Below are 14578 nucleotides of genomic sequence, written 5' to 3' on the forward strand. Positions count from 1 at the left end.
CCCTTTGGATAAGATTGGGGTCTGCTGTTCATTTTCCCAGTTCTATGCTGGGTTACTGTCTGGGAATCCTTTTGGCCACCCTGACCAACAACTCAAAAGAAGGTATCACCTGTCTAGCAATTGAACCATCTCTGCAGCTCCTGATGAAGGTTATTTTCTAGTCCATTTTCTTGTTATTCAATTAAAAAATACACTTCTACATGCCATCATAACTAATTTCAGAATATGTCAAATTCACTTACTGCTGTGCAAAAGAATGGACACGTTTCACCTTGTGTATATGTGGTGTATGCATGTGGAAGCCAGATGAGAACATTCAGCTGTTTTCACTTTCCACCTTACTTCCTTGAGACAGAGTCTCCCATTGAATCTACATAAGCTGGCTACTTAGCAAGGATAGAATTCTTCCTGTCTCCACCCCATATAGCAACGGGGCTTGTGTGTAATTATACCCAGGTTTTTAGATGGGTTCTGGAGATCCGAACTCAGGTCCTCAGGCTTACATAGCAAGCACTCTTACCCACTGAGGCAACTCCCCAGCTCCACATTTTTATTTTCTTGAGGTCAAGATATAACCACTGCTAGGGAAAAAAAAGAGAATGATATTTCTGATAAATAGCACATAACTAACTTCACTATTGACAGAACATCTGGTATCAGGATTCCTAGATTCCTATCCCGTGTGTGGGAACTTAAATTAGAAGCCATGTTCTACATATTACACTGACAGGAAATAGGATTTTTCTCCTTGAACTGCTTTCTCCGTGTCCATATCTGATTCCTTCTCTAGGACTATTTCATTCATAGAAAGTAAAGACTGAATTTCTCAAAAAAAATTCTAATAAAGGTAATGTAAGTCAAGAGTCTGAAATATAACAAAAGATAAGTTATCTCTAAAGGAAAGAAATGAGAAACCAATGAAAATACAATTAAGTATAATTAACTAATCTCAAAAATAGGTAGATAAATTAGATAACCTATCTACTATCTTAAAATCTAACATATCTGAAGAAAGGTAATGCTTTACCAAGGAACTCAAGTCTCTATTTCAACAGCACTGTTGGGGGCTACCCCTTTCTCTGAACTAATTATAAGTACCTTAAAATTATTTGCATTTGAATCAAGTAGCTAAAATTAAAAACTTCTTAAATCGGAGCTAAAGGTATTATAATTCCAGAGGGCCAGAGAGATGGCCCAGTACTTAAGAGCACCTGGACATTAGTTTGGTTCCTGACACCCATGTCGTGTGCCTCAAAGCTATCTATAACTCCAGCTCCAGATGATCTGACACCCTCTTCTGTCCTCTGGGGGCACCTGTACTCACATATGCATAATTACAAATAAAATAAATGTTTAAATAAAAGGAAATATTATAATTCCAGCTATATGGAAACCATCTCCAATGGTTGAGCTTTTAACCCTTCCACAGCCTTAAGCACATTCAATTGCCCTGATGAATGGAGCAAGTTCTTGCATAGGCCTGGCTCTTCATCTCAGTTTCAAGCTGTGACTTCAAATGTTTTCAGTGACCCTGCTGTGAAGAAGAGCCACAATTTCAGATTTCACTGGTTTAAAACCAAGCTTACCCCCTCTCTCTTTGCAATCTAGCATACCCTGCTTTTTCCTTTCAGCAGTTTCTCTTTCTATGATTCCACTTCTGTGGATGATCTTGCCAAATCATACACTGGTCAGGCTCTTCCTAGCTGATGCCCAAGTCATTCTTTTTCTTCCTCTGCAATATAAAGCTAATGAACCCTTCTGCAGCTCTGCCATCACAATCCAGGCATGCACACCACTCCCAACCTCAAACAAGAGCCCTCAGCTTATCTTTTTGCTTTCAATTTGCTTTCTATTCAGCTTGCTCTGAACACTGCCTCCTAGTTACTTACCCGAAATGCAGATTCTCTCATTGCATTTGCCAAATTGTGAAGTTCCAACTCTTCAACTGAATTCCATAATTCCTAATTTAGTTCCACCTCAAATCCGCCTGAATTTTTACACATGAATTCTTTCCCCTGGACCAGTTTCCTACTCCCCCATGAACTTCAGCTACGTTTCCAGCTCAGAATTTTGTTTATTCTGGAATACTTCTACTCCTGGGCCCTGCTACCCTTAATCTCCCCTGCTTCAAAAGCCTAGTTCAGACCCTCCCCAAGATCCTCTTTAACTAATCCAGATAATACCTGTCCCTTCTTGTCCTTTCCTAGCCATCTGTTAGGCACTTGTCTCGTTACATATCTGGGTTCTCCTGTTCAGTGGTATGTGTAGCTCCAATCAGATGTTGATTCTGGAAAGCAGGGGTCAACTCTTCTATTGAATCTGCATCTCCCACAGGATAAGTCCCAGTGCCATACCACTGAAGTCGCTGAATCGATATGCATCACCACAGGGTACCTAATTCTGCAAGTTACTTGTGTCTCCCCTTCCTATTGGTTAATTTATTTTTTGTTCACTTTATGGCTCAATAACACTTCCAACAAAAAGCTGAAAGCAAGTGAAATATATTCAGGCTTTATTCCCCAGGCTTCCTGAGAGTCATAATCTACCAGTGATATTCCTACAATAACTGTAATTTTTCTAAGATACTAGAACAGCTATTAAATACTGTATGTCTCATGGCATTAGCCATACTATATGCCTGAGGAATCTTCTTAGGAGTAAAATGTCAATCAGTGCCTCCTGCCGTCAAGTGTAGAGCTCTCAGCCAAACATTTCAAGGGTTGCAGTGATACTTTCTATGTCTCTGCACATTGTAGGGTTATTTATTGTTGTCATTCTTCTTATATGTCAATTTTCACTACCTCTGGGTCTTTAATTACCTTCTGCTATAAAAACAGCATTTGAATGTCTGGTACCAACCGACACAAAATATAACATGCCCAGCTAGGAAAGTATGGATTTAACTCTAGATGTAGGTAACATCAGAGTAGGGTATGTGAAAACAAAAATTTGCAAAATCGATTAAATTGTAAAATTTATTTACGCCAATGCTAGAAGTATATACATTTATCTCTAGGCACATATACAGATGCACAATTTCTTCTTCAAACTCCTCCCCAATCCGACAGAGATACCTTAAAGAAATCACTGCTAGGTGCATGTCCCGGAGCAGAATAAGGAAGATCCCAGTAAGCGACTCAAATGGGAATGTGGACAATCGTCATCTCCTGGACTCTAATTTTACTGTCAAAACATGAACACCTTAGCCTCTTTGCTGTCCTTTTGGAAACTTCTTGAGAGATCTCTCTTTTATTCATATTTGCATACATGTACACAATATTAAATTAATATTGAGCCTCCAGTGATGTGATCATTTGCTAGGTGCATGTCTTAGTGAAGGGTCTAATAACCTCTTTTTGCAAACATTTTATTTTTTGAAAATTTTTTTATATGCTTGAGTTCATTGGCTGCATGTGTATAAGTATACCATGTCACGCAAATGTCCACAGAGGTCAGAAGACGGTGTCAGATTCCCTGGAACTGGAGTTATGGATCGTTGTTAGCTGCCATGTGGGTGCCGAGACTTGAACCTGTGTCCTCAGTAAGAACAACCAGTCCTCTTAACTGCTGAGCCATCTCTCCAGCCCCTCAAACACTTTCAACTACATATAGGCACAGAAGAGAGCCTGGCTTGGTGAGACCTTGCCTTCTTGGTGGAGGGAGGTTATTTGACATGTGTGCACTGCCATACTCTTAACTAGGATACCATTTATGGCACAGGGTTATCAAATAAATGGCTCAGAGATTAGTGGCTTAATATTTCCAATGATGAAATATTAAGAGTACAATCAAATATTACTTATCAACTTTTCCTAGTTAGTCAAATAAAAGCTGAAGTACTAGTGTTCTCTCCCGGAAACCAAAAAGATAACTTTTAAATAAAAAAAGAACAGAAACCATTAGCATGGCCATAATAACTGGGTGGCAAATCACTAGCGGATATCACACAGTTCTGAGATGCCACTGGGAGGATAAAGCCACAGGAAAAAAGAAGCATGCTAATTTAAAGGAAATAAAGAACAGGTTAGCAGCAGGACTAGAGAAGGATATGAGACTTGATTCTGCTGTCTATACGTGTGTCAAGGCTATGAAAGCTGCTTTAAAGCTTTGCGTTCTGCCTTGATCTAGCCATAGCAATGCTCATGAGCAAGTATACATTTATTCAATTTGTAGTAACACTGAAATTAGACACTAAGCTCAATCAACACTCTTACTTAAGGTTTAGGTTGTCAAATCATAAACAATTTTTGTGAAGTAACACCTAATTATCCATTAGGTATATCAGAGAATATTTCCCTAAGCATCTGCTAATTATTTTCTGGTACTTGAGATATTATCTAACACTCAGCTTTTCATTTTAACCAGCACAAGCGTTCACATTCATTTATATAACAAGAAGTTGGTAGCAAGTGCACCAGAAGATGGGACCTGTGGTGTTATCAACAGGGTGATCTGTGCTTACTGCCTGCATTCCAACTGATATGCTTTGATGAGCGGTCCAGGAAGTTCTTTTTAAACTAAGATTGTCTATAGGTGGCCTAACAGCAGAAAACATGCGGAGAATTTAATGGATGTTTGATATAAATTTGTGATTCTTACCCTGATTTTATTTTTTTACACAGGCATCTTTGGTATAGACCCCTACAATGACATAATATCAAGTATCTATCAGAAGATGAGGTCCAAAATGTAAGGGAGGCAGGATCCTGTGAAGTCCTAAAGGACTGTAGCTTTGACTTTGGAAGATATGGGAAACCACTGGAGGAATCTGAACAAGAGAGATATAGACTGACTTTAAGTTTTAACAGGATTATTCTGGCTTCTCTGCTGAGAAAAGACCCAGGAAGAAAGGACAGGGTGGACAAAGGAAGCCAACGATAACTTACTAGAGGCTCATTCAGCAATCCAGGTAGAGGGGATACTGACTTAGACTAACATTATGTCATCTGGGAGACAGATTTTGAAGATAATCTTGTCAGGCATGGCACATTGGACGTGCAATGGAGCAGTAAGAGAAGACGTAAGTATGCCGTTAAGGCTTTGACTCTGAACAACAAGGAGATGGGAGGCTTTGCTTTGTCTTAGGGCTGTGCTGTAGCCTAGCATCTGCCACCGCAGTGTTCTCACTCCATATGAGTCTGCATCTTCCATAGTTTGTAAGCTGCTCTGGGGTCAGAGGTTCAGCTCTTATTGATTCTCCCTAAATATTTTACTGTATTCTTGTTACTTTAATAATTTAATAAATATCATCCAGTTACCTTTAAAGACCATAGCTTTAGAATCAAATTCATATTTTGACAAACTATCTGCCTATAAGTAATATGAAATCCCAAGGCAATGTCAAATGATCTAATTTTCCGTAACAACAGGAAAGACCATATACTTTTATTTTCTTGTTAATGGCTTTATACCAAGCAACTGTTCATTTCTTCCAACAATCCTAGTCATAACTTTTCCTCATTGTGTCTTTGAATTTTCTGTTCATAGAACTTTGTTCACTTACAAAACGTCAGCATTCAATTAAAAGTAATCTGAATTATCCCTAGTTTTTTTCAGTAATAAGATCCAAAAATGTACAAGCAACTAAGCATGAGATTTGGGGTTTGTTTTCTTTGAGAGAGGTAGAGATAGGTATAACTAGAGCTGGTAAGACCTGCAAGTATGAGGTTCCTAGATATTGGAAGAATTCTCCAGCATTTGTATCTATTGATAAGACATTAGATGCGTTGTGTAACACGTAATGGGTATATAGCTGTAGTTAGCTGCAGATAGATAACACGTTGAATGCATGAAAAACGAGATAAATGAAAGGAAACGCCAGCTGACCCTACTCTGGTTCTGATTACTCCGAGGACAGGAGAGTTGCAGAATTATACTTGCTATTATCTGTAAACTGGGAATTTAGTAGGATAAGCAGTGTATTAGTAGAAGAGATTAGGAAAAATGAGCTCTCAGCATTGAACAGCACAGCAAGAACTCTGGAAGAATTTTTAAGAAGAAAAATGAGAATTCCCCTCAATTCAGATAAATGTGTGTTTTTCCAGGCAAGGGAGACTAAAAAAGCAAATCCTTGAATCAGGGGTGTCACGCGAGAGCAATATATCCCATTTGGGAAGGTTACACACATTAGCTGCAATTTTAAATTTAGAAATAAGTCTTGTAAGAATGGACAGTGTTAAGAAGAGAGTGTTAAGAGTGTACAGATTCCTTTTGAGTGCTGGAATACTAAAAAGATAGCTTATCTAAATTTGTAGGATTTATATCTGTAAGCCATACTTTGAAGAGATTCTAGATAGTGGTTATGGATTCTTAGAGTCATCTGACTCAGAATAAAAATGCCTTACAGTGGCCAGGGAAGTTCTTGGAATAAATAAACAAAAGAGGGGAGTCCATTGTGGCCTGGTAATCAAGTTGTACAGGTTTGATTGATCAGTTGCCTGAGAGCTGAATATTATGTGGACATCACCGACATGTGAAAGGAAAAAGTATATCAAAATGTCAGCAAATTGTCACAACTAACTTAGTCCACAGAACAGTGTGCACAGTGGTCATGCTATTGAAGCCCAGGAAGTGAGGGTAGGAGGATACTAAAGTACCAAGGGAAAGTAAGGGCTTCAGAAATGCTTTAAAAATCACCACATAAGGCTAAGGCAACATTACACATCAGGCTACAGCATGGGACATATGGAAGGGGTGGCAGGAGCAGCAATAGTGATTGTAGGAGCTAAAGCATCCAGCACTTCCCACGTGCCAGACAATCTTTAAGTGTTTCACACCTACTGATGCTTTTAAGGCTCCTAGCGTGAGAATTAATCTCCAAGATGCAGTGTTGTATGAGGAAACAAGCTAGGGAAACTCTAGGTAAGCAGTCTCTTTCCTCTAAGGAATATGTCATTCTAGCACCATTTCATGTAGACCTGTTTGACAAAGGAAACCTTTACACGGTGCTTCTTGAAGGGCTGGGGGTTTGTGGAACACCTGATCCGAGACACTAATTTAATGTGTATAAAAGGAGTTTGAAAATGCGATGTCGGTAGGGGAGTCTAGTACTACTTTTTTACTAAATAATTATCATATTAAACTGGCTCCTAATGACTTATTGTTATACCCATAGTTGAATGCATCTCTCAGTTCTCACCAGAGAAGTTTCCTTAGGCAGAAGATGGTGATTGATACTGAAACTGAGAACTGGCCAATGTGCAGAGAAGAAGAGTGCTTATCCCTGAAAAGGACATCTATTTCAATCTTCTGCCTCCCAGGGCTCAGGGATCATTGCATAAGAGGGGGAAGAATGACTGTAAGAGCCAGAGGTGGCGGATGACCACAAGGAAATAGTTTTCCAGACAGCTGGTCAGTTATTCATATGAACTCAAGCAACCGTGACAACATACACAAGTCCCATGCACAAGTCTCAAACCAGACAAAATCCCAGCATAGGCATGGTAAGTGGATAAGAAACCCCAACCCAACCTAAGGAACTTAGGGCAAGTGATGGCTGTTGGGAGGGGGAGACAGAGTCTCTTTCAAGGATGGGACTCTTGGTAGGCTAACCAAGCTCCAGTTGATGGACCCATACTGAAGGACATGTGGGGACACAAATTAGACTCTATAGGCCATATTATAATAGAGGGCATTAAATTGGGCTGGGGAGAATAAGTAGAGCTACAGAAAGGGGAGGGTGTCTTAGTACCATCAAATTACATTGTATGAAAATCGCAAAAATTCAATAAAAATAAACTAATTTTAAAAAAGAAAGAAAATGTCATGTCTGCTAATCATCAAATTGTTGAGTATCAGACAAGATTCTCTGTCTGATTCCTATATTATATGCCAGGTATTTAAGGGCATGTTTCAGACACATGGCCTTGCGGTGATGCCTGGAAACTTGCCTTGGCTCCCAGTGGGTCTTCTCAGGACCACAGTGCATTTCACAGTGGGAATGCAACAATCCACTGAAAGCACTTCATTGAATCAAAGTCCAGATCCTTAGAACACCCATCATCATCATTACACCCATCTGCCCTACTAATACAAAATCCTCTAACTAGCCACTAAAACATAAAAATTGGAATTAGCATGGAAAATACTAAAGAAAAGTTAATAATCAATGCCATGAGATCATAGTGGGCCTAACACTACCTTTCCCACACAGAAAGATATTTCTACTCTATGAGTATGACCTTACTTTTTAAAAAAAACAAGAGATGGGGCCCTTGTAGAAATTATAGATATCAAGCTGCAATCACCCATTTTAGGATGGGCCTTAAATCCAATGCAACTGCCTCTACTAAGTGAAAAGATGACAGACAGAAAGAGATCAGGCAGACTGGAGTTGGTATATATACAAGCCAAGGAATGCCAAGAACCACCCAGACATCTAGAGGCTGCAGAGATGCGGGATGTATTCTCCCTCACTGTCTCCAGAAGGAACTAGTTCTATGGCTTCACAAGGCTTATCAATGTCTGTGATTATCTACGAAGTTATTTATTTTCTGTATGCTCCTATTCAATAGACTGTTTTAGTCACTTTATAGCTTAAACATCTAGCACAAGGTTTGGCAATGGTAATTTAGATGCTAAATATTTTTTGAATAAAGGGATGAATGAATTAATAAGCAAATGTAAATGAGATCACAATGAGGCTTTAAATACAAAATACTCAGCATGTGTGAGTGTACTACATATCCCAAATCGGTGACCAGGTTCCCCTGTATGTGGAACTGATAAGAAAGAGGACGATGCCATTTTCCTAGGGTTCCCCTGGACCTGGCTAGCAGACAGGGCCCTCTCCATACCAACAAATTTTTAAAAATTCGAAAATAATTAAGACTTAAAGAAAAGGAACAAAGAATTGTCATATCGGGGCTGGAGAGATGTTCTGCAGTTTAGAGTGCTTACTGCTCTTGTAGAGGACCTGAGTTCAGTTTCCAGGATACACATAGCAACTCACAACTGCCTGTGACTCCAATTTCAGGGAACCTAATGCCCAGAAGAGGCCTTCACAGGCTCCTGCAGGCACCTGGTGCATATAAATTCGTGCAGCAACACAAAATATCCATAAAAATAATAAAAAGAATGATCATATTATTCACTCACACTCCCCAGATATTAACATTTTACCATGTTTGCTTTGCCAATCTATGCTTTTTCTTTTGAGCCATCTGAATATACACTGCAGACATAATCCATTTTGGTAAACAATTCCATGTGTTTTCCTCTCTAGACATTCTCTGTTCTAACCACAGTTCAATAATCAAAACTAGGAAATTGTGTTCATACAATACTATTAGTCTACAGAATTTATACAAACTTTGTTAACTGACCTACTTATTCATGTTCTTTATGTAACTTATGTTATATAATACTACATTTTATAATGTAGCATACACAATATATTTGATTGTTGCTGCATAGATGCTGTTTATCCCTTCAGAATTCAGCTCATGACCTCTCATGTCACATGTAGGTGTCATATCTCTTTGTTTTCCCTTAATGTGAAACACATTGCCAGCTTTTGCCCTTAGCTGCCTTGACAGTTTTTTTTTACAGAACATGCTGATTATTTGTAGAATGCCTTTCAATTCCTGTTTGGCATTTCCTATGAATTTGGGGAGCAAGAATACCACCAAAGTAGTCCAGGGATAAATATACCCAATTTCTGGTGATATTAACTTTAATCACTTTGTTAAGTTCTTGATATTTTTCCTTTTATACTTAATTTACTATGGACTTTCATATTATATAACTGTGGTTACCATTTAAAAAGAAATAATGCAACTCTGTTCTGTGGATGATTTAATTCTCCATAAACATAAATTTTGGAGAAATGTTTAAAGTCTACTCATGGGTCACAGAATGGATAATCCTCCACTTTTTCTAGGGTGACAATCTATCAGCACCACACATACCTGTTCCTTTCATGCATACAAAGAAAGAAAATAAAATATCTAATTTCATTCCTCATTCTTTAGCTGGGAAAGCTGAGGCCCAAAGTGGTTGACCTGCTTAAGGTCAGACAGCTACTCAGAGACAGACCTGAAAATAATCAAATGTTCATGGTAGAGCAAGAAAAGTAAAATTCAGTTTAGTGCGCCCAATTCATCTAAAGCAATCAAAGACTGGCTAGGACAATGTTTTGATAATAATGGGATTTTTACACAGATCCACTGTGTATCGTCTATCAAGCCACTGTAGTTTCTACAGAAGCAAAACAGCTCACTGCTACCCCCTAAGATCTCTCTCCTCTCTCCTCTCCTTTCTCTTTTGGAAATACTTGTTACTCCAAGGACAACAAAAAATACCATCATCCTGATAGAGAGAGTCCAAGGATAGTTTCCTAATCCATTAATGCTGTGTTCCCCGCCCAATACTCTAGATTCATGTTTGACTCTAATCAGTATCTTTCTATGCATTATTTTCCCCTTGCACACACTAGTTCTGTCATAATCTTACCATATTTTACAGACTTGAAAAAACAATGTGCTTACACTTTCTTTCCAAAGTGACTGCACAGTTGAACAGTTTACTACTGCCACTGCCTCTTCTACTACTACTACTAATCTGCTAGTTTCATCAGTGGAGTCCACTTCTCAACCTTTGTAGAACACAAGCTTCTGAGCTTTACCTTACCTGATCTTCATCTTACAAGACTTTTTGGAAGTAATGGAGATGTCAGGGCTCTGTCTAAACCTGTATCTTAAGGTACTATGGGTGAAAGTGATGTTCTTACATCACAATGAAAGCTATGGATGAGAAGTGGAAACTGAAGACACCTCAAACAACCATTGAGGACAGAATATGTAGCATCTATTGTTTGCCACCTTCTAGTAAGCCCAACATGTAAAAAAATGCAAGTGATTTGTGTGTGTGGTGTGTGTGTGTGTGTGTGTGTGTGTGTGTGTGTTAAAGGTTAACCCTAAATTAAGACGTGTAGAAAACAGTAAGACATACATTTGGGGGGTATTTTATTTTATGTGTATGAGTGTTATATCTGTGTATATGTAAATGCACCTGTGTTGTGCAATGTCCCCAGTGGACAGAAAAGAGCATTAGATCTCCTGGAACTGGAGCTATAGACAGTTGTTAGCTTCCATGTGGGTGCTGGGATCCAAACTCCCGTCTTCTGCAAGAATAGGCAGTGCTCTTAACGACTGAGCCATCTTTCCAGGCCCAGTAAGACACACTTTTATAAACCATAAAAGCAAAGATGGATGTTGGTATGAGAACTGCAAATGTAAATTTATTCAGCCCTTAAGAACCTAGGAAAGTATGTGCTGTGTTTTTTTAACACAGTCACTAGCAGTAGTAAGAGAGGATGCAGGAGTGGTAGTCTACATGAACTTTCATTGAGTCTGTGCCATGGTCCAGCACTATAAGAGGTTCTTTGTAGCACATATTTAATACTCAGGACCACCTTGGTGTTCTTCATTTTCCCCAAAGTTGACGTAAAATAAAGTGAGTACTGAATTTGATACATAAGCTGTTAATTCTTCTTTATGTTAATGAATGAATAATCTTGAGAGTCAACTCTTGTGCACTTATTGCTGACTGATATAGAATACTATTCTCTCACTTCTTTCTGATTATTTTATGAGTGGGAACCTTGCCTGATCAGTTTACATAAAAATATCAAACTCTTCCAACTGGACTGAGTCTCCCCATTAAAATGCAAGCTCCATAAAGGCAGGAGGCATGCCTTGAGTGTTACAGTCTGGTTCCATTTCCTGTCCACTCTCTGCTTACAGTCCCACCAAGATGGAAGGAAGTAGAGTCCCTGCATCTACTCTGGCCACCTTGGACTGCCTGCCACCATGCTGTCCCCTACAAAGTGGGCTGTGTCCCCTCAAACCATGAGTCAAAATAAACTCTTCCTCCCTTAAGTTGCTTCTTGTCATGTATTTAGTTACAGCAACGAGGAAGTAATGAATACAGAGGGCTAATGACCCTCCCAGTTCTGGACATCTCTCCTCCATGCCCTTCTCCCTCCTCTTCCTCCTTCATGGCCCTCCTCCCTGACAAGACTCTAGTGAGCCTAAAGAACTACACAAATGATTCTATATACAAATGACCTCTTCAACTGTGTTATACCAATCCGCTAAAAAGGCAAAGAAAGATAAAACAGGTTGAAACTTACATTTCGTGAAAAAGGGGAAGGCATCATAATTTTCATATACTTTTAAGAAATTAGTAAGAAAACTACTTTTGAGAGTATGGAACACTTTTGAATGAGTAAAAATTATAGCCTGCATGAAAATTTAAGATAATTGGGCAATACAAAGGCTGATAAAATGGTAAAGGCATTTAAATACTCAAGATGAAGTGTGCTCTTACTAGTTTTATTGCATGGGCCTAAGCCTACGCCGGAGGTCACTAGACACTAGGTATGAAGATACACAAATTTTATAAAAGAACATTTCAGTTAATGTGACTAATGGCTTTAGATTGAAATACATGAAACTTTACCGATATTGTTGGGACCTTGGGCATTACCCGTTTCCCTTTTAGTGTCTGCTTTCAGGGAAAAAAATTAAAGTTATCTTAAACTGATGCAGATTATTTTTAGGTCTAACTCTTGACTTCCAGTTTTGCTTAGGTTCAAGATTCTAAGAGTGGCAAAGTAGATTTATTTATTTATTTATTTTTAAAGATTTCAAAAGAAGGGAATGAAAGCGTGCATTCTTCACGCCATTTTTTCTTCACAATGTTCTCTTTGCAGGCTGCCTCAGGAAGTTTACATAACATAAAATGGTGAGAAAAAACATCCAGAGTTTCTGACTTAGATTCACTCAAACTGTGATGCATTTTTGTTTGTGTATTCATCCTTTGGGATGAGCTGTGGCACAACGCATATTCTGAAAGACAGAAGCTACTGGGAGTGCTTTAAAAAATGTTATCCAGCAAGCAGCATTGTAATTGCAAATATTATATATGTGTAAGAGTCTGACTAATATAAAAGTTAGTGAAAAGTATAAAACTTTACACATTAACATATCACATTTCTACTGGATATTTTAACATAGATGCAATTTTTAATTTGGCACAAAGACCTATAACTAGACACATTCATAAACCTGTTGGCCCCTCTGATTCTACTTAGCTCCAGAAAAAATGCTTTTGGTCAATGCATTAGCATATTAATTGGCTATATTTCAAAGTTTGGAATGAAGATGTTTAATGTTATTTTGCCTCCAACCCTTAAGTGACAGCAAATCGTATTCTCAATTACAATACTCACAGCTGTTGCCCGCTCTATTACCCCTCTGTCCAGCTGAATGTTCTGGCTCTTTGTATGGAAATTGCAGAGTTGTGTCTAGAGTCCTGAACCCTTCTTTAAGAGAATGGTGCTTGTAATACTCCACAAGTTCCTTTAAAAGAAATGATTAAAGATAATTTTTGATACTTTAGTTCTTAAATACATAAAATCCTTAGTACATAATTATACACAATAAAGGATAATTAATTCAATGATAAAATTTCCAAATATATGAAAGAGTGCTCTCTCTGCCTCTCTCTCTGCACTGTCTCACTCTCCTTTCTCTCTCTCTGCAGTCTGGGTATACCTGACACCTACCTCAACTCTGTTCTGGTTGTTCAGGATAGTCATCCATGTGAGTGACCCTCTATTGTTTTCAGGAATATGCAACATCCTGTTAGTCATCAGTCAGATGTGGTACTGAAAAGAAGCCACGCTAAACCTCAATCTTAGAACAGTAATTATTGCTGCTATTTGTGAAATTTTTGTCTTTCTAAAGAAAAATAAAAGGAACAGCTGGTTGCTTGAATATACAGCAAGCTCTAGTTTCCTCCATTTTCTTTCAATGTGGTAGAAAAACAAACAATACTAAATGTGCTTTCCCAGGATAAACAGAAGTTGATAAAGTATGGACATTGCTTAGCATTGTGCCTGGCTTATAATAAAGTGTTAGTGCCCATCACGGCTCTGCTCATCACCTGGCATTCACAGAGGTCAATAAGGTGGCTCTTTCTAATTGTTGTTTATAGATAACTTGCTTTAAATACCTCCATGCCTAATGTTATTATAGACATACACACTCTTTCAAACTAAATCTTCAGAAAAATCTTTTTCTTGTGTAGGCTTCAGATCCTGCACAAATCTGAGTCCCTCTACTATAGACTGAAATTGAGTACTAATTCACAATGGAAAAATACATCTTATCATAGGATAACTATTCAGATATAAAATGTATAATAAATAACTGGAGTGAAAATAAAAATCAAATCTGTTTAAATAGATTTTTCAGTGCACCTAATATAGCACCTTTAAAACATAGTGGAAAAGCAGCTCATTTCTTCATTTGCTGCACAAACATGAGGATGAAGACAAGTTCAAATCCCAGGTACCCATATGAAAAGCAGGATGTGACTGCATTTTTATCTGTAACTCTGTAGGTGGGGGAAAGAGGAAGATCACTGGAGCTTGCTGGCTGCCAGCCTAGCTCCAGGGTCTGTGAGAGGATAGGGTACAGAATGGTAAAGTAGGAGTCCTGATATCTTCCTCTGGTCTCTGCTTCTGTGCACCTGTGCATAACACACACACACACACACACACACACACACA

General features: G+C 38.5%; 1 protein-coding gene across 1 annotated transcript in view; it reads right to left on the reverse strand.

Moving 5' to 3' along the window:
- The window catches only part of Vav3 (vav guanine nucleotide exchange factor 3), a 60695-nt gene that overhangs the window by 11324 nt on the left and 34793 nt on the right, over positions 1 to 14578 (reverse strand). The window contains exon 6 of the mRNA XM_008828981.3: positions 13235 to 13364. Within this exon, the coding sequence (XP_008827203.2) occupies positions 13235 to 13364 (130 nt within the window). The remainder of the gene's footprint in view (positions 1 to 13234; positions 13365 to 14578) is intronic.

This window comes from Nannospalax galili, unplaced genomic scaffold, assembly GCF_000622305.1.
Source record: "Nannospalax galili isolate Female #2095 unplaced genomic scaffold, S.galili_v1.0 scaffold873, whole genome shotgun sequence".
Lineage (NCBI taxonomy): Eukaryota > Metazoa > Chordata > Mammalia > Rodentia > Spalacidae > Nannospalax > Nannospalax galili.